Source organism: Lathamus discolor, chromosome 2, assembly GCF_037157495.1.
Source record: "Lathamus discolor isolate bLatDis1 chromosome 2, bLatDis1.hap1, whole genome shotgun sequence".
NCBI lineage: Eukaryota > Metazoa > Chordata > Aves > Psittaciformes > Psittacidae > Lathamus > Lathamus discolor.
Genome location: NC_088885.1, coordinates 126,537,787 through 126,558,474, shown reverse-complemented (window position 1 = coordinate 126,558,474; position 20,688 = coordinate 126,537,787). Strand labels below are relative to the sequence as shown.

Below are 20,688 nucleotides of genomic sequence, written 5' to 3'. Positions count from 1 at the left end.
ATCTGCATTTTAGAGCACATATTTGGAACATCATTGGGCAATATGCCAGTTGAAGAAATTCTGGTCTGTTTATTTACCGAGTTATAATTTATTTCAACACTTTTGTGTGTTGTTTTCTTTCTTTTTGCTGTTTTTTTTTTGTTTGTTTGTTTTAAGGACTTAAATAATGTATAGCAGATAAACTCATTTAAATTTAAAAGATTAGGAAGTTCGCACTGGTTGAGTTATGATTTCTTATCTATGTTTAAGTACAGTAGGTGAAAGAGCAATCTGCATGCAGAGTTTAAATAGTTTAGATACATATTCTGAAGAATACATTTTCATAGGAAAAATACATATTATTGGAATGTGCGTGGTCTTCAACATTTAAACCTCTCTCTTTAGGTATGTAGATTGATGTGGTTGAGTGTTTTTTGTTGTTTGGCACATACACAGAATCACTCTTTTATGTATAGGTTGAGTCTCTTTTGAAGATTCTTTATTTTACCTTGAGTTATATCTTAACTTGTTATTCTGGTTTGCCTAATGTAATCTGAGATACTTAGGTAAAAGTATAATGCGAAATATATAATATATACTGATTTCCATGAAGCGTAGATTTAAATGCTGAACATGAGAGTTTGAAGGCCTTTTCATTCAGCACAAGAAACCTTATTATTTTTGAGTAATTGTGCATATATGGTGTTACACAGATGTCCAGAGTCTCCTTCTTAATCTAAACTTTGACCTCTATAGGATGTTATTTTTAGGAGAAAGAATCACTTGTGTGAGAAGTATACCTGTCTCTTCAAACTGGAATGCCACTGTCTAGGCTGATTAAAAAGAAAATTAATATTGATACAAATATCCATATCTACTGAACTCTAAACAGCAGTTAATTTTGGTGGAAGCAAGGACAGGCAGCCTGGGAAGAATGCAGGGATGTTGTCCGTGAAGCTAGGGACCCGGTTAGGAAAGCTAAGGCCCAGTTAGAATTCTGTGATTCTAATGTTAACTGAGAAGTGAAATTGCTAAATACATTGTATCCTGAAAATTTCATCTGCCTTCACAAAAATAAGGGTTGGCTGGGGTTTTTTTAGGAAAAAAATCAACAGTAACCATCAAAATAAAAGTCTTTTCTCTGTGAACTTCAGGTTGTGAAAGGAAGTCCTGAAAAGAGATTTTAAAATGTGTTGCATTTCTGAGGAGTATGGTACTGCTAGTTAAATGAACTAGGAAGGATAGTCTCTGCTTAGTGTCTGCTTTGTTAATGTTCAAGCACTTAGACTCATAGAATAGTTAGGGTTGGAAAGGACGTCAAGATCATCTAGTTCCAACCCCCCTGCCATAGACAGGGACACCTCACACTAAACCATCCCACACAAGGCTTCATCCAACCTGGCCTTGAACACCGCCAGGGATGGAGCACTCACAACCTCCCTGGGCAACCCAGTCCAGTGCCTCACCACCCTTGACTGTTATTAGGTCCATGAATGTTAAGAATAGCAAAACATCTTCCAACTAGCATGTTTTTGGGAAAACTTTGTTGTTCCTGCATACATAAATCATTGCTCTTTTTTACCTATTCAACTGTAAATATCTTTGTAAATAAATTTTGCTGAAGCCTGATAATTAGCCTGCAATATTGTTTATGAAGAATAGGATCTTGTCTGGAAGTTACACATTGGAAGAATTCAGTGTTGAGTAGGTCTTTGAAGAATACTATAAATTTATTCTTCATAGTTAATGCATATTTAAAACTTATTAATTGAACTTACCCTGGGAAAATAAGGACTCTATTTTATGCCATATTTAGAACTTCTATTGATCTGGCTCAAATGTGGAGATCTAAGAAAACTGCCTGAAACCAGGCAATTTGGAAAAGTTTACACTTTCTGTGTGTTTGAGGTTTTTTCACACCTGGATGTTTTTTTCTTACCAGCCACCATGGGGGTTACCTTAAATCATGTTCAAAAAGCTTAGAATTAGACCAATGTTCTGTAAAAAAGGGCTGGTATACCTTATCATTGTCCGTTTAGAGTTTAAGCTTCTCTGTGAAGTGATACACTCTGTGATTTGAAGGAATACACATAGAGTGATACACTCTATGATTTGAAGGAATGAAGATTTTTTTTTTACTTCCTCCTTTTTATTTGTTTACTGAAATAGTTTATATCTCTGTTTTTACGTATATCTTGATTGAATTAATTTCTGTAGCAGTATTTCCAGTTATCATTGTAGATTTAATTATTTTAGTTAGGACTCTTTAGTGAACATCCTGGGTTTAGTGTCACATGTCACATAAAAAACAAGTAAGTTGAGCGTTTGTAAGTTTAAACTGGAAGTTAAAAATGTCATTTCTTTACCACAGCAGAATACAGTACAATCCACAGTCCATCAACGCCCATTAAGGATTCAGATTCAGATAGATTGCGTCGTAGTTCAGATGGGAAATCACGTGGACGTGGCAGAAGAAACAATAATCCTTCACCACCACCTGACTCTGATCTAGAGGTACATTATATTAGATGTCTTTGACCTGTTATGGACTGTATTTTTGTCTTTATTTTGCACAGAGAAGTAATATTTACACATAAAAAATAAGTATCATTGGAACTCTTTTATTTTCTAACAGCATTTTTGTAGAAGATAGTTTTTCTTCTAAAGAATCTTCTTCATGAAGAGCACATACTTTTTCTGAAAAATACTGGGAGGTTCTTTCCCTTTTTTGGTCAAAGAAGATATGAAAAGGCAAGCTTTTCCCATGTCAAAGGAAGGTTTGCGTTTGGACAGGAGACACTTCTAGCACAATAGTGGGTTTTGTTCTCTCAAGCTATGTTCACATTCCTCCCAGTGGCCCATGCTTTATGTTGAGAGCCCATCTCCAATGACACACCACAGCTATGAGTGTCCGCACTGCATTACTTTTCCTTTCCAAAATCTTAGCCCATTTGTCATCATGGGACATACAATCTCGCCAGGAATTAAAATACTTCTATTTGAACACTTTATTTTTCAGTAAAATATCATTTTGTGTGTGGTCAGAGGACAAATTTAAAACACATATTTTCCATTGGTTGTAAGTGAAAGAATTATTTACTGATGCCATAAATTCTTACACATGCAGCATCTAAGTTCGTAATTTTTGTTCTTCAGGTGCCTAAAAATCCATTAAAAGTGAACATAGATAAATTAAGGGAATTTAAGTGCTTAGCAGCAATTTGATTTATTTTGGTTTTAGAGCTAATTTTCAAGAGCAGTTATATTAACTTTGTTTTATAAAACTTGCAGAAATACAGAATTCAAACTCCAAAGATTTAATTCTCAGAGGCCTCTCTTTTATATCTCACATCTGGCATTAAAATAATGCATTGTACAATCTCATGTTCTGTGTGTATTTAAAATAGCTATAATTCTATTCTAAAAAGAATAATTTGATATAATAGCAGCTGTAGTACAAAGCTAACAGATTGTATTACCTTATTCTGGAAAAAACTTGCTAGTTCTAAAAAAAAGAGATGAGGAAACTAAGGTTTTAATACATAATCATTTCAATACAATTTTCTCATTTGTGCACTTACTGATTCAAATTTTAACTTTCCATTTCAAGTATTGGCTTCACAGAAGAACACATTGATTTGATTCTCTTTTTACAGAGAGTATTCATTTGGGATTTGGATGAGACAATCATCATTTTCCATTCCTTGCTTACAGGGTCCTATGCTAACAGATATGGAAGGGTAAGTGTCAAGAAAATGATGGAATTTCTCTATTTGCTGGTTTACAGTTGATTCACAAAGAACAGAACATTAGCTGATTTTCTAGAGGCAAATTGGTACAGGTGTTTCAAGACAAATATCAAGGAGTAAAGCTGTTTCATGTGTCCATTCTTTGCGCTTACTCAGCTCTTATATTCAGTAAATAATTAAATTAAATACGTTGACCACTTGAGGTTTGGTTTGTAGGTACAGAGTGTCTGAAACCTGTTGATATCATCAGAATCTGCAAAGGTTTATCTCCCCTCAGAGAGTGAAGAACTTCCAGGAGTGATTGCTGAAATAACATTTTAGCTCTGAGCGATCAGCAATGAACTGTGCTCTGTGTTGAGAGGGCAAGAGGAAGCATACTTTTGGACACAGACAGATTAGTCTAAATTTTTTTATCTTAACTTTTTTTTAATCTACATATTGACTGATGTTTTTGAAAGTCTGTGAGTCAAATCTTTCTATTATGCACAGTCTGTAAATCATAACTGAACTAATGAATGTATCTACAGGCTGTGGGTTTCCTCTAACTCTCAGAAGAAAAACACAGACATAGGTGAATGAGAATAGTTTATGAATGGAATGCCCTTGTGAGATCAAACTTTGTTTTTCCAGGATTGTATTTGAAAGCTAAAGTCTTGGCTTGTGCTAAAATCTGTCATGCCGTTTCGTGTTCACCTCGTGTGAGGCATAAGAATGTGAGGTTTTGGTAACCTTAAAAAAGTCTACGTATAAAGAATAACCAGGTAGTTTTGCCTGGCTTTATGTAATCATTCTGTTTTCTTGTAAAGCTTATATTTATCACTACAAGATTTCATCCCACACCCAGTTAAGTGAAGAGCAAAGCTGCTACTGATTCAGTCCGTGCCTGAGTCAGGTTCTGGATTCCTCATAACAGCTTTATGCATTGTGAAAGTCTAAAGCAGGACTGTTTGCAACCTTTCATGCTTGTTTAGGTGCAGTGTGTTTTTGGAAGTGTTTGCTGTAATAGCAGGTTACCTGTTTGAGGACTACAATTAGCTTTTCTTCATTATATGTCAGAAAAGCAAGTTAATTCGGCAACCTTGGTTTCCTTGGTATTACTAGTTTATATTTACCTTGCAAAAAGACACTAGAACTTTAAATGCTCCAACAATTATTGTATGGATAATATAGATGACAGCTTTATAGAGTATTAAACATTCACTGAAAGTTATTTCCCATATTTTGGGCCAAAACCTGCTTTTGCATGGCGCCCCAAAGTGATCAAATCTATGACGGTTCAGTTCAGAACGAGGAGGACAAATCCTAGTGATGACAAAAAGAGCTCAGTGCAGGCAGAATCTCACCACTTGCTTTTGGGCAGCAGGGCCCTGCTGGAAAAACCTAATTAGTCATTGCTGTAGAAGTACTTGTGCGAGCACATTTTTTTCCATTTGTTACTAGTTCCCTAGAATGGTTTCATTAATTGAGGCCTGAACATAAACACCTTTCTTGCTGGATGCTTGAGGCTGAGGCAAGTGGCTAGTACTGAGCTGCAGGGAGATATAAATATGTATGCTGCCAGGAGGTGGGTGACTCCTGATGGCAGCTCCATCACTGCAGACACTGTTTACTTGAGATGTAGCTTTCACCCAGCTGGCTTTCATTGCATGGCATGCAGCAGGATACTTCTTCATTGCTAAATAACAATCAGCCATTGCTCTTAAGAGGAATGACGGCATTACTGCTTATTCTCTGGATAAATATTAGATCTTTTTGGTGAGGGGTAGCAATGTGCATGTCTTTGGCTCTGAAAGTCATGGAAGTGTGCCATTTTTGCTTTATTTTCTTAAAAATTCATTTGTATCACAATTTCTCTTGGTTTATTGGTAGCTTCAGACAACAGTTAGCATTTCCAGAGACATTAGAGAAAGATAGTGTCAAATGTTCAAAGCAAACCTGCTAAAACTTGCATCTGTCATATGATAATTGTAGGATTTATTTGCAGCAATGGGAGGTGTACATTTTTCAAAAGAGTGTTTTCTAATGATTTCTGGCCTTCAAAATCAGAAATCCAGATCATAAGCCAATCTGAAAAAAAAAAAAAAAATAGTTGAGGGGAATTTCTGTTCATTTCACCTGCATTCTGCTTTTTGAGCAATCTGACATCACCTGCTCATACCTTTCTGCACTGTGATGAGGGCTAGAAATGCCCTTTTAAAAAATTAAATCTAAGCTCCTCACATAATCATTAAAATACAAAAGCTGAATCTTCAAACAAGCAAAAATATCCTCATTAAGTAATAGAGGATTTGGCAACTTGGTATTCATCTCTTTTCATAATGCCTGAGTGAGTTTCATGGTGAATGACTATGAATGATGAGCAGTCCTGCTGCTGAAGGGATTGATTTTCTTTTCCTTATTCTCTGTCTTTTTCCTCATAACTTCTTGCTTGTGCCACCCTTTTCTGTATATTCTTACTTTCTCATCTGTTTTTATCACCTGCTCTCCTTTTGCTGTTATTGTGCTCTGCTTTCTCCCTGCCTTTGTCCTTCAGCATTGTTGGAACAAAATCATGCCTCTGCTTTTCCATTTGCACAGTCATGGTATAAACTGCTACATTTTTATTTAAGGGTGATTTCATTTTTGTGAACATGAAATGTATGCAACTAGTATAGGAATATGCTATGTCCTTCCAGAAGAGGAAAAAAAAAGAAACAAAACTAAATATTTCCATTTGCATTTGGATTTTTATTTATTTATGTACAGTGAGAGATCTATTGATCGAATATAAAGTTATCCGTTACTTTAATTGGCATTAGGGCTTCTAAGACCTCAAAAATTATGTTTTGAGACAGATATCGAATGATTAAGTTTTGGAATTTGGAAAAAGTTGGAGAGCTTCTTTAGTCTCTTGGAGCAGGTGGAAATATGTCTCAATATTGGCACTAGAATATTATGGTCCTTATGTACATTTCCATTCTCCACAAAAGCATTTATATTCAGAGGCTTTAAAGGAATTTTCCTTTAAATTATAAGCTATTTTAATGTGGTTTAATATATTTTAGAGATTGAGAAAAACAAAGCCTGGTTTCACTTAACCCTTCATTTGTGACCTGTAGGCTTAAGTGGAAAATAAGCCTTGTACCCAAAGTGAACTTTCCTGTTTTTCAGCTTCTTGTTTCTCCACAAAACAAAGAAATCAAGTGGGTAGAATTTAGAAATGACATACAGACAATGTTTTGGCTCCAGTACCAGTATTCAAAACAAAGGCCTGCTTAAGCAGTTTGACATTGGTATTTCTTTTCTGTAGCTAAACTGTACCTCCCTCAGAGATTTGTACCTAATTTTGACCATACCTGAAAAGACACTCCAACTGAACCTGCAAATCCCAATCAACGAGGAGAGATTGTTAGCTTTCCTCCTCATTGTGTGACACCTCACAATAATTAGTTAGCAATTAGTGGCTTAAAATTTCAAAAGAAGGTTCAGTATGGGATTATTTAAAAAAAAACAAATTTATTCTAGCCTTGTCTTTTTTTAAAGGTTTCAGCCCCCACTGTAATGTCTGACATCAGGGTTTAATCTGCTGCAGCGCCTTAAACCCATGCTCTTGTGCTTTTTACTAGGGCAGTTGCAAGTTTGTGACTATGCAGGTATTTATAACACTAATGCAGATAAGACTTTTGCCTCTGTTAAATATGTGGGTATCCAGAGCTGCAGCTTAACATGGTTTCTGTGCTAAGTGGAACTTTCTATAGAAAAAGATTGGTTTAAGTCAAGTCAATTAAGTCAAGAAATTAAAAAGCTACCTGTTTTGTTTCTTCTCTTAGCTCCTGTGGTATTTAATCTGACATTTTCAGTAGGTGCCAATGATTTTCTTATTTGTTTTTCTCCCAATTAAATTAACCTAATAAATGGCGTTATTTTAGTATTACTTCAGAGAAATACCCATTCTGTTTTGTCTGCCATTTAAAAAAATACCTTGGAGTGAGATGGGTCACGGAAAGCTTTACAAAAAAAATTTTTTCAGACTCAGAAGTGTGATAAAATGTTTAATAAAAATATTTAAGTTGTGTGTACATTGAAACTTAAAATATATATTCACAGCCATCTCTTTAAAATTAACCATTTGGGTCATAACCAATATCATGCTCCATCTGCCCACTTATTCTGCTTTTGAAAATGATGTTCCTATTTATGGATGGAAACTCAGAATGGGATTAGTTCTGCCCTGTTACATTAGCAGTTGATAATCAAGATGTAGCTAGTGATCTGCATTTGCATCTTAGACCCTTAGTCCATCTAACTCCTTTTAATAACTAAAGCAGAGACTTTGTGGAGTGACTCCTGTTAGGGCTTAGGCACAAGAGAAATCATTGTCCAGTTTAAAACAAAAAGAGCAACGAGCTATGAAGGATGGTGGGGTGGAAACTGGGAACAAAGATCAACAGGAATGTCAGAGGGAAAAGTAGCCTCAGGTCTAGCTGGAGACAAAATCTCACCTGCTTTCCACCTCACATGCCTGCAAAAGTAAAAGAAAGGGAGACATATGTCTACAAATAGACCAATATTAAAACAGAGGGACAGAATACTTCTGTTCATATTTTAAAGTCTTTCCATTTGAATTAGGAAGCCAACTATTCTTTTTTTGGCAATGCCAGTTTAAATAGCTTATTTTTGAGGGCAAAGCTTATCAAAATAGTATGATGCGATTTTTCTCTCCCATTTATTAGGGCTTTTTTTTTTTTTCTCTTTTATAGACTTGATTACTGATTTGCTTTTAATGTATGTGAGTTCAAGAAAAGATGTTTTGTCTGTTCTATGTAGCTTTGTTTCGAAATGCTTCTTTCCAAAATACTTTTTTCTGGTTAGTTTTACTTGGATTTTGCATTTCCAGAAAGCAAACAGACTGCCAAATCACCATTCTTTTCAAGTTCTTTGCTACTGACACATTTTGCTTTTTAACTAGTAGTTACAGAAAAAAATGTTTGAAAGTTCAGAGATCATGTTGAAACACCTATTAATTTGATTGAGAGGTGGAAAAAGAAACTAGGGACTAAATCTCTTGTTTTCTAACTTTTGAGTTGTCATCAGGTTTAGAATATTAACTTATTTTAAGTAAAATATGAGTTGTCACTTCTGCAGTTCTATTTAAAATATAATTCCTAACAAACTAACACTGTTAATAGAGGGTGTCATGAGATGATAGAACATGTTCTTTCAAACTCATGCTTCTGTGCGCTTGGATATACTTGGCATTATAAAGGAGAAACTCTATATCAAGTGTATATATCAGGCTTTCATTTCAATTTTTCAGATTGAAAATATATAAAACACAAAAAAATCACAACAAGGCAAACATCTGCAATGCATTTGGTAACCACAATGCTGAACATGCTTTTTGAGTTTATTAGCTCAGTAAGGAATAAGTTGTTATAGTAATTTCTGTAGAGAAGTTAAAGTGTGTTATGTATTAATAACAAACAATAGATTTGTTCACTCTGCATGGGTGGGCCAAGCTGAAAGCGTAATTAAAGCATCGTTTTGTGGAGAATCAATGAGTGGTTTTTAATATAATTGCCATTTGCAAATAAAACATTAACGGTGATTCGCTTTAAAGTCACTAGGTATTCCCAAGACTGAATCCTTTCACTTGTGACAAGGGAGAGTTTAGTTTGAGTAGCAATAGCATTATCATGCCCTTGGTTTATCATAAAATTTGTAAGCAATTGTAAAATCTGCAAAAGTTTTAAGTGAAATCGATTTGGCCTTTCTGCACAGAGGGCAGAGAGCCCATGCCAGGGGTGCACAAGGGTGACCACAGAGGTCCCGCTGCAGAATCATGGGATCACTCAAGTTAAATTCATATTTTTGAGTGTTACTGGTGTTATAGTACAGGATTAAAGAGAGTTACTGACGTTAAACTGAAGAAGCAGATGTTGCATTTAATACATCATACAATCTACCTTGAAAAATAGTTCCTTCAGTTTATATTCTGGTATGTATGTTAGGCATGATATTGATGGTGTACTCCTTAATTTCTTCTTGAAGGATCCACCCACTTCTGTGTCTCTTGGACTCCGAATGGAAGAGATGATTTTCAATTTGGCGGACACTCATCTATTCTTTAATGATTTAGAAGTAAGTGTTCATTCTTTTGAAACGCATAAAGGTGATTTAATATTTGTCTCTTTTTATGTGTTAGATGGCTTGGCAGTTACTTTTGGTTTCACAGTTTCAATATGAAAACATTTAGAAAATATCTGTGTTGTTTTGTCATTAGGATATATAATAATATTTACAGTAAATGGCCACACTGGCATTCAAAGGTTACAGTAGTTTAAATGGTGGAGTTTTGTCCTCACAGGTCTTAGTTTTCATGACCACAGTAGACAAGTTTGAGAAGTGGATGCACCAAAAGCATCTATAAACTTTAGAATTCAATAGTCTGCACAGGCCATTAAATATTAATCCTCAGTTTCTATAAACAGTTAATGGCTGGGTACAGATTTCTCACTTGCATCCCGCTGTGGGCAAGTATTACCTTAACCCTGAGGGAAATCATTAATGTTGTATATGCTGTCTGTCTCCATGGGCTGTTTACTGGGGGTCCTCTGCCTTTCCTGGGGGCACATACTATTTGTTACGTGCTAGGGAATCTCTGCTGTGCGTGCCTCAAACCTGCGGCATGTGGCAAGGAGCTGGTGTCGTCATGCCAAGGTTTTTTTCAGCCTATGCAGGCTCTAGTTTGGTAATGCTTGTGAGATAGTTCTAAAACTACCCAAACTGCTGAAAGAGGCTGTCACCATAATGCCTGGCTGTTTCATCTTAAAAGGGAAGAAAGCATTTTCTGATCATATTTTAACAGCATAAAAACATGAAAACAGTCAGATTTCTTTCCCATCATAGTGAAGACAGCTGTTTATTTAAAATCCAGCTGTTAAGCAAGCTTGTGGTGGGGCTGCCAACACACATTAATCATCAAATTGTTGTTTTGCTGGATTTTAGAATAGTGTGTTATTCCAGACAGGCAAAAGAATCTTAAAGATTCAAATGCAACTTTTGCTGATCAAAGTTAATTGGCAGCAATTGGCCTTTAAATATTTCCTGATGTTTCCCTTTTCAAAATCAAGCAAAATACACCTTATTTAATAGATGAGCCAAAATCATTTGAAAAATGCCAGTGTGTGATAGACCTCAAATGTGGTTTGTCCAACATCTGTCCTATATTTTGATTTCTTTTAATCTAAAAAGAAACCACTCACAGATGATTTGGCATCTTAGAATGTAATGAAATTATTTAATGTGCTTTATTTTTACTTCCATTCCTTATTGGAGTATTTATTTTTTATATTTACAATAAAATAGAATATTTCTTTACATTTTAAAGCAGCAATTTCTTTCATTAAGAATATGTAAAGATATAATTGTTTGGGATGTAAGAAGCACCATTAGTGAGTTTCATGTATAGGACTGATTTTTCAGATTTTAGAAAAGTACAACAAAGCTAGTTATTTTCCAAATCTGTTTCTGATTTCTGGTTATATTTCATTTTCTCCAAAGCAGAAAGTACTACTCTATCTTACCAGCATAATCAACAGAGTTCTCTGTGTTTTCATTTGCTGTGTGTAGCCAGCAGACTTGTTGCTACTTCTTTGTACATGTTTGTCAGCATCCCTGACCTTAATGGAAGTTAAACAATCGACCACATTTTAGGGGTAGTAGATTATCTTCTGCTAATTGGCATGTTACAGCCTTAACAATACAGCATAGCAGTTTATTCTGTGAAGAACTTTGAAGCTGTGTATGAAAAAAATACTGATTCACATGGTTCATGAAAGCAGAGTAGCTCACTGGATGAGCTTGGTTCTTTGCATTCCCCCATAACAAGCCAGTTTGTCTTGTGTCTTCAAACTCAAGTGTCATGGTGTCTATACCCTTAGTTGTAGTCTTCATACACAGAGGCATTTACAAGTGAGCAGTTGTGTTCATGTTTTTGCATGAGCTTTGAGTCCTTATTTCTGAGGAACCCAAGCTCAAATCTGAAAGATCTTGCCCTGTCCAAGGGAGTGAAGAGCATGATCAGTGTGCCAAGCAGTAGGTTTGTGCTTGTTCTTCAGAGAAGTACACAGGGAAGGGGCATAAGAGAGCCTGTACTTTGTGGGAAGCAGCATGTAGGGACTAGACTTGGCCACAGACTGATCTTTCAGTTCACCAGAAATGTCAGCGGTTTTGAAACATGTCACAGACACATATTGTTTTTGAAGGAATATGCATACATCCTGGACCCGCTGTTGTTCTTGTGAGCATCACCATTATTAGCAGGGCCTGCCTGGTTCCCAAGGCTGCAACCTCAGGGCAGACTCCTTGCATTCATCTCAGAAACCTAAAGTTCTTGCTTGGTGGTTTGGAAGATCAGGCTGCCCTGCAGCTTGACAGACTTCCATGAAAACCGCGGGCAATTTGGCTTGGCTGTGACTCAGGCTTAAAGCATCTGTTCTTGCCGATGAAGGACTGAGTCTGGAAGATCTAGTGGTGACCCTGCTCACTCATAAGCTTTCCAGTTCACGTGCACAAGCATCTGAGCTGTTAGGAATCATAAAGTTTGTGTGCAGCATTTCCAGCGAGCCACAGAGCTTGGGCATCCTTGCCCAGAAATAGCATGAAAACAGGCAAAGCTGGACTTGGAACTTGTCTAACCCACAGTGTAGACATGTCTTTGGGTCTAGGCATAATTCAAAGTGGGAAACTGAAAGCTGATGCTCTCTGGCTCACCCAGGCTCAGGGGGAACCCTTCTTGGCATAGAGAGAGGCTGGGTTTATGGGCAGGCAGTCGTCTGTCATAACTTTGGCTTATGATGCACATTTTTCGAGATACCTCAAGTTAATGATTTTTAATAAAAATCTTTTTTTCATTACATGTGTTCCAGAAAGCTCTAATCAGAACAGCTCTCTTGCTATCCAAGTTAGGGAGAAAGTATTTTGTCCTCTTTTAAGCTGCTGAAGACTGGTTTAACATTTGGAATGCAAAGGGCAGAGTTGCAGCAGTGATCTCTGAAGCACTGCTTGAGCTCAACCTAGAGTTTTACTTAATGTTATTAGGTTAAATTCTAAATTTCAGCAGTCATTTTTTAGTCTGTATAAAGTGAATCAATGCCAGTGCGTATCAGTTGCAAACTAGTTTACCCATGCTAATTTAGTAGGGGACACAGCCAGGTAAATGAATCATCTCATTTTCTATTTGTTGCTCTTTATGTAACACTACTACTATTATTATTAATAATAGTAGTACTACTATTTGTAATTGGCATTGCTCAGATTCAATGGAAAAAAATCAATCAGGTCTTACTGTCTAGCTCTGAATGTGTGAACTCCACTTAGATTTACAATTAGTTACTGCACCCTCAGTTTGTAGTAATTTTTTAGTTTATTGCTTTGAGAAAAACTAGAGGAGATGCCTTATTTCCTTCACTTTATGCACATTTATTTGACGTAATTAATTCCAAACTGATATAATAGCAAATACCTGACCTTGAAGGAACATTTCTTAAACAGCATGTTAAAGAGGCATGGCAGGTTTTTTAAAATCCTGAAAAGAAAATATTAATGTTTACTAACATATAATTTGATCTAAGTGCCATCATAAAGAATATTTTCTTGTGTTAGTAGTAATTTCATAATGAAATTATAGAAGTATACTAAGACAAACAATACAAAATAGTGCAGTGATCTCAAAATTTAGATTCCAAAATCTAACTTCAAATTAGGAAGTATAGGTTTTCAGTATTGAAAATCTTCCTTTAACTATCTCATACTGTGTTCTATGGTAGAAATTTAATTGCATGCAGGAGGGAATAACTACACTGATGTAACGCTCTCAAGAGAGACAGAGTTATCTCATCAGAAAAGAATGCGTGATTTTACATGCTGATTATGTTGTGATAGGGATAATAAGGTATAATATTTTAATGGTATATATGGAGCAATTACACATATTAGGTATTTTAGGATGTATGCCCCAGTGTTTTAGGGAAATTAGCAACTTGATGATGTGACTGAAACATGACATTTGCCTATCTCGTCACTTGCCAAGGCGATCAGCTCCAGTGCAGGTGCATTCCAGAGCACAGTGGGGGATTGCAGTGTACGTGGGTCATTCTTGTGCCAGGGAAACCCCAGGGGAGCACTGAGACCCACCAGGAGCCAGCAGCTCTCACGAGAAGGCGGGCAAGGCCATGAGTAACGGTAGCCACAAGGGCAGCCCTAGGGACTAGCGACTAGGAGCACTGTGACCAGGATGGGAGAGCACCTCTTCAAAGGAGGGATTCCACCAGGCAAGTGGAGAGACTTGAAGTCCAGTAACCTAGCAACTGGGCACCATTCTGTAACCATCTCCATAGGTCAAGGGCACTTGTCCTACCTGACCCTAAGACTGAATGGTGGACGCTCATCTGAGAGCAAAGGCTGCAGCTCCAGCTGGGGGATGTGCACCATCTACCCCAGCAGTGGCTAATGCTTCTGCCCAGACAGAGGTGCTGAAGGGAGAGGCTGCAGTCCGGACCTCAGGCGGCCAAGGTGGTGAAGAGAGCTTTAAACTAAAGTTGCGGGGGGAGGGGAACCTCAATCCATCCAGCTCCTACCAGTTTTATGCCAGTACCAGCAAGAGTTGCCCAGAGCCTGGAGAGGGATTGCAGGTCAGCAGGAGAGTATCTGAAAAGCAGCACAAATTAATTCCAGGCACTCCATCCAGTAAGTCAGCCTCATCAGGGGCCCAACTCAAATGCCTCTATGGAATCAAACATAGCCTTGGGATAAACAAGAGGAGTTAAAGGTGTGTACACGTCTGCAGGGCTACAATCCAACTGACATCATGGAGACTGGTGGGATGCCTCCTGTGACCGGAGTTTTAGAATGGAAGGATACAGGCTTTTTAGGAGAGGCAGGAGAGATGAGGAGGAGGTGTTGCCCTCTGTGTCAATGACCATCTGGAGTGCATGGACCTCTGCCTGGGGGTGGATGGAGTGGCTAAGCCACCATCCATCATATTTGAGAAGTCACGACAGTCCATTAAAGTTCCCATTAACTGCAAAAAGGGAAACATAATACCCATTTTTAAAAAGGAAAAAAAGGAAGACCTGGGGAACGACAGGCCAGTCAGTCTCACCTCTCTGCCTGGCAAGATCATGGAGCAGATCCTTCTGGAAACTGTGCTAAGGCACATGAGGAAAAAGGAAGTGATTGGTGACAGCCAATATGACTTCACTAAGGGCAATTCATGCCTGACAAACTTGGTGTCCTTCTATGATGGAGTTACAGCATTGGTGGAAAGGGAAGAGCGACTGACATCATCTACCTGGACTTGTCATGCAGGACAATGTTAAATGCTTTGCACATCTTTGTCTCTAATTTGGAAGAGCGTAGATTTGACACAGACCACCTGGTGGATAAAGAATTGACTGGGTGGTCACACTTCAAGAATTGCAGTCAACAGCTCAATGTCCAAGAGGAGACCAGTGACAAGTGGTGTTCCTCAGGGGTTGGTATTGGGATCAGGCCTCCCATGCTGAGGAGCAGCACAAGGGCAGCTGTCTGTATTGCTTAAATTCTCCTGCCTCTTTACTCCATTAAGTTAGAATAGAAAACATTTTACAAATCCCACACCTTACACATATGGGAACATACCTGGCTCTCATGAGGCATGAAGATACTGACTTACCTGTATGCATCTGTTCACAGTTTAAAGCAAAGAATAAACAGCGTTTACATCCTTGCACTCTCACACTCTATGTTTGCCCTGTAAACCTCCTTCCTTCACCCATATGGCAATAAATCCTTCCAGGACTCCTACAAGTCTGTAACTTCTGTAACTGCTTGCTTGGATTTACTCAGATCTAGAAGTTGATAGGGAGGAATTAACTGCCAGGTATTTTTTATGAAAACTGATTTTGTGGGTTGTTTCCTGCATCATTTACTATGTGGATGTGCCTGCTCCCCTTGTTTGTATCTCCCAGTCACTGGACCATCAGTATTTATCAACACTATGTCTCCCTCATATTCCCTTGCAAGCTCAGGGCTGTGTGGAGGGCAGCTTTTTTACTTGAAATGTGACCAGGATGTCTGACACCCAGCAGTGTGCAGGGCCTTTCAGCTCTCTGAGGAAATATAAAGGACCGCTAAGATCCACATTGCAGTGCAGCCTCATGGCACTAAAGCACTTACTTATACCTTCTGTACTAACACCAGGCACTAAAGGGGTTGCTCCAAGAAGAGGTTCTCCTTCACAGTGAAAGCTCAGGCCTAAGAAAGGGAGCAACTAAAATCCAGCACAGCAACTGTGAAGCCTGATCACAGAGCAGAACTTCCTTAACATTAGTCCCTTTTTAGCCTTTGCCTTCAGTTCTTACAGGTGAAACTAGCCTGCCTCCCTGCTGCTGGAAGCAAATGCACCATATAAATCACTTCTGGGCCTCAAGGAGTGCTTTTCTTCATGACAGGGACATATATTCTTCTTTTCATCAGCCTGAAAATTTTCTTCTTTGTAGGTATCAGTAACACCACAGGAGACTAAGTGACTTTCCTCCCAGGTCCTTCAGTGACCGTGCACACAGCTATGGCCCCAGCGAACCATGCAGTGCCCTTTAGGAATGCCTTTGAAGCAATACAGCCATATGTTCTGTTTCTTTAATCTGAAGGCGAAAAGGAAACTATTTCCCTTCAGACCTTAGTACTTTAATATGCCACAGACTCAGGCTGGTAACTTTTAGCACAGTAGCACTCTGAAGCATGATTTGGGATCATGGGCATTATGATAATACACATTATTGAATAATAACATTCAGCAGACTTATTGTGTGCAGGTTACTGCACATCTCAAAGAACCATGACCACTGTAGGGTAAAATGCTCCTCTTTCTGAAAGCACTACAGCACATCTGGTCCTAGAGTCAAGTAATCTAACAAATGAAGTGCTTGGATGCAAGCCAGCCCTTAAGTGCAGGCTTTGAGCAAGCTCCAGAGCAAGCTGGGAGAGCAGGTTGCCCACTCTTAGCAGTGTGGAAGTCCATCATTTATTCTCATACCTTGTGGAAATGTCGTGGAGCCAGCTTTGGGCAGGTGTGACAGGTATGATGTTGCCTAGATTTAAACTTAGTTAAGTTGTATGAAGGTCCAGTCAGTGACGGATGTTGGGGGAGCTGCAGAGGCACAGCCAGGCAGGCCAAGGAGGCAGAGGAGGAAGACTGTGAAAATGAAATCACCAGAAAGAAAAGCTTGCTCAACTTCTCTGCATGCTAAAAATTGGATTATTTTGTGTCTGAATCCTGCTTCAAGCTTTGAGCATTTATAGGGTAAGCCTTTGCTGGCATTATGTACTAATCACTTTTCTAGTGTATGTATTTTACATACATATTTGTGTTGACAAAATGACATAACAGCCCATTTTTGTGATTGCCACTACTTTGTAATTCCTGATCACTTGCCTTAGTCCCCTTATCTACAGATAAAGATGGTAATGGTGAGAAGGATGATAGCTACAGATACAAGGATGATAATTCTGTCATAAAGTACTCAAGAGGGAAAAGAGACAGCCAAGTCCAGTGATTGTAGTAGTTGTTATTGTGTACAGCTGTAGTTGGCTTTTTAACAATGCTTCAGCTTGGTCTCTTGAATGTCTTAGTCCTCAGGAACATCCTGGCATGAATGTTCTCTCTGCTGACACAATTAGAAAATGTGTGTATTCAAAACAACTTTAAAGAAAAGGACAAAAAACCATTGCAAATAGTCATCCAAGAATACTTTCCAGTTTTCCATTGTATTAGTTACTTTGTTTTCTATTGGTTTTTTGTTTTGTATTATTTTTGTAAGTTGTAATTGTTCCAGTTTGAGTTACTCATACATTTCAAGGAAAGTCCATTTTTTAAAACCACAGGTTAAAAAACCAACCTAGCATTTAGAGCACAAGGGCATATCAGTCATCACGAATCATGGCAGTGTTTCAGATGTCTGTATTTGTGAACTAGTAACCAGTATGAACTCCACACACTATTTTGCTGTTTGGTACCAGGGCTTCTGTTTGGGATGACTAGATTTTGCTTTAGTACAAGTGGGCTAAATAGTAGGCTGGAATGATTTGTGAAGAAATACATTGACACACCAACTGCCCAGTGTAGTAAAGAGCATTTCATAGAATCATAGAGTGGTTTGGGTTGAAGGGACCTAAAAGATCATCCAGTTCCACCCCCCTGCCGTGGGCAGGGAATCCTTCCACCAGACCAGATTGCTCAAAGCCCCATCCAACCTGGCCTTGAACATTGCCAGGAATGGAGCATCCACAGGTTCCCTGGGCAACCTGTTTAGTGTCTCACCAACCTCACAGTAAAGAATTTATTGCTCTTATCTGCTGTAAGTCTTTTCGTTCAGAACCATTACCTGTTGTCCTACCTCTACAGGCCTTAGTAAAAAGTCTGTTCCCATCTTTCTTATAAATCCTCTTTATATATTGAAAAGTCACAATAAGGTCTCCCCAGAGTCTTATCTTGTTCAGGCTGAACAACCTCAACTCTCTCAGCCTTTCCTCATAGGAGAGATTTTCCAACTCCCTGAGAATTTCTGTGGCCCTCTGGAGCTGCTCTGACAGATCCAAACCTTTCTTGTGCTGGTCACCCCAACCAATGTTAGACGCAGAACTCCAGGTCGGGCGTCAAGGGAGCAGAGTAGAGGTGTGGGATCACTTCCTTTAACCTGCTGGTCACGCTTCTTTTGATGCAGCCCAGGATACGGTTGGCTTTCTGGGCTGGAAGAGTACATTGCTGACTCATGTCCAATTATTTATCCACCAGTATCCCCAAGTCCTTCTTGGCAGGGCTGCTTGCAATCAGTTCACTACCCAGCCTGTACTGATATGGGTGATTGTCCCAACCCAGGTGGAGAACGTTGCACTTGGCTTAATTGAACTTTATGAGGTTCACACTGGCCACTCCTCAAGCCTGTCAAGGTCCCTCTGGATGGTATCCCTTTTGTCAGCAGCATGCATGCTAGCCAAAAAAGGTTTGTCATAGAAAGCAAGCTAACTGTTGGTGGTATTAAACCCATCTCAAAGATGGTGCCCTAAAAATAATTTCCAGCAGTTACAAACATGTTTTGTCTACATACTCTCTCAAATTGCTCATTCAAAGGTATTCCTTCCAGTGACAGAATTAAAGTACTTGTCACCTTCCCAGGAAATAAAATGACAAATGCTTACATAATTTTCACTATAACAATTGTACTTGCCCGTTACCCCTAGGTTCTGCAGAGCCTGAAAAACCAGATTTAAGGATTGGCCAGTACAGGAGATAGTGTACTGAAGGGCAGCAGTAATGTACCTGGAAGTCATTGTGATATCTGCATTAAAGCAGTGTACAGACAGGGTCTGTTACTGGAATCACAGATCTACCCCAGGTATGGCAGCTTTAATTGCAACAGAAACCTCAGTGTTGTGCTGCAATGGCAGTCTCTGAAGGGTACCATAAAGATTGCTATATAATGAATGACATGAGACAGCACTTTGAAAATTCTCTTATAAACAATAATGAAACAATGCAGTTCTAAAAAAATTGTTTAAAGCTTGATGGAAATTAAGAGTTGCAAAACTGTAAGAAATATAACAGACTGAGAAGTTTGCAGTCTATTTTCATACTTTTCCTGTCAATCCATTAACAGATTTCAAAATCCTGACTTAAATATTGCTGATACATATAAGCACCTGCCCTTAATGAATTTTTACTTATGAGGATTTGCAAAGCCCATATGTGTACTACAGAGCTCTTTCACCAGTGCAGGTGATGTCCTAAGCACAGATGCGATACACTGCTTGATGGTTTAGTGCGTAAGGTCCAAAACTAGGTAATGATGTGATTCATCTTGAAGGCCTCGTAGAGCCAAAATTGTCATTTCAGATATGAATAGGCCTTTTTTATTATTTAATTCATCCAAGCAGTCTTAAATAATAGAACAGTGATGCCAAATAATTGAATAAATAGTAATGGTAAAAGCAGTTTATATTGCTATTAATTAATATACTGCTTTACATTTATTCTTGCATATAGAGGCTTCTCTTTGGCTTTTGGTATTTCACAGAACTGATGTGAAGGAAATTTTTTTTTTATATTTGCTTTAAATATCATGACTGCTACTGAACAAAAGCCTATTTACTGCTACAGATGTCAATACTGTAGTTATGACTTGTTCATAACACATTCATAAGTTTCCTAAGCAGCCCATTATTAGTTTGTAACCTAAAAATCTGAAAAATTTCACAAACATCATTCTCGAGCTGTAGATTTTGAATTTTAGTCTCTGATTAAGCTGAGAGATGTGTAAAATCTCATGCAGCCAGTCAAGTCTGTGGTGCAGCTACAAGTGGGGAAGAGTGTAAGTTATTCCAGGTAAGATCATCATTAATTTACACTCAAATATCTTTCCCGGCCCATCCTTTCTGATCACATAATGCAGTTATTTTGTGCTGATTCCACTGCTTTGAGGCAAACAGGGTTTTTTCTCACTGGACTCTTACAATGCAAACTGAAGAGAACATAATAGTCACTTTTAAAAAATACTCTCCTTGTTGGTTTGGGTACCATCTTAAGCTCAGATTTGCATTATTCAGGTTGGTGTTTTAAGGATTAGTCTCTGAAAATAATATACTTCTATTTTAGAAAAGCAGGTGAAACTAAGTGTCATCCTTACATGCCATTTTGTAGAATGGGAGCACATTAGCTAGTCCTTGGGCAAGTATGAAGATTTCAAACCACAGTATAAGTATCTTAGCAGTATGCATGGTAGGTAATTTCTAGCAGCCTCTTCAACCTAGGTTTCATTTTAGCATGAATTTACAGTGTTATTTACAAGTTGTCTGATATCTTCAGAGCCACCATGCAGTTTGTGCTCTTGTGGTTGAGTGCTATGATTGTAGTGTAAATTTTAAGAAAACGTGCATATGCATG

The 20,688-nt window shown here is 38.2% G+C and overlaps 1 protein-coding gene across 10 annotated transcripts in view; it reads left to right on the top strand.

Moving 5' to 3' along the window:
- Positions 1–20,688, top strand: part of EYA1 (EYA transcriptional coactivator and phosphatase 1) — an 89,533-nt gene that overhangs the window by 41,640 nt on the left and 27,205 nt on the right. For 6 of the 10 annotated variants that reach the window (XM_065669390.1, XM_065669391.1, XM_065669395.1 and 3 more), the window contains 3 exons: positions 2,351–2,493; positions 3,636–3,719; positions 9,759–9,848. In XM_065669390.1, coding sequence (XP_065525462.1) covers positions 2,351–2,493; positions 3,636–3,719; positions 9,759–9,848 — 317 coding nt within the window. The remainder of the gene's footprint in view (positions 1–2,350; positions 2,494–3,635; positions 3,720–9,758; positions 9,849–20,688) is intronic. The other 4 variants (XM_065669394.1, XM_065669393.1, XM_065669392.1 and 1 more) reach the window with 1 other exon arrangement.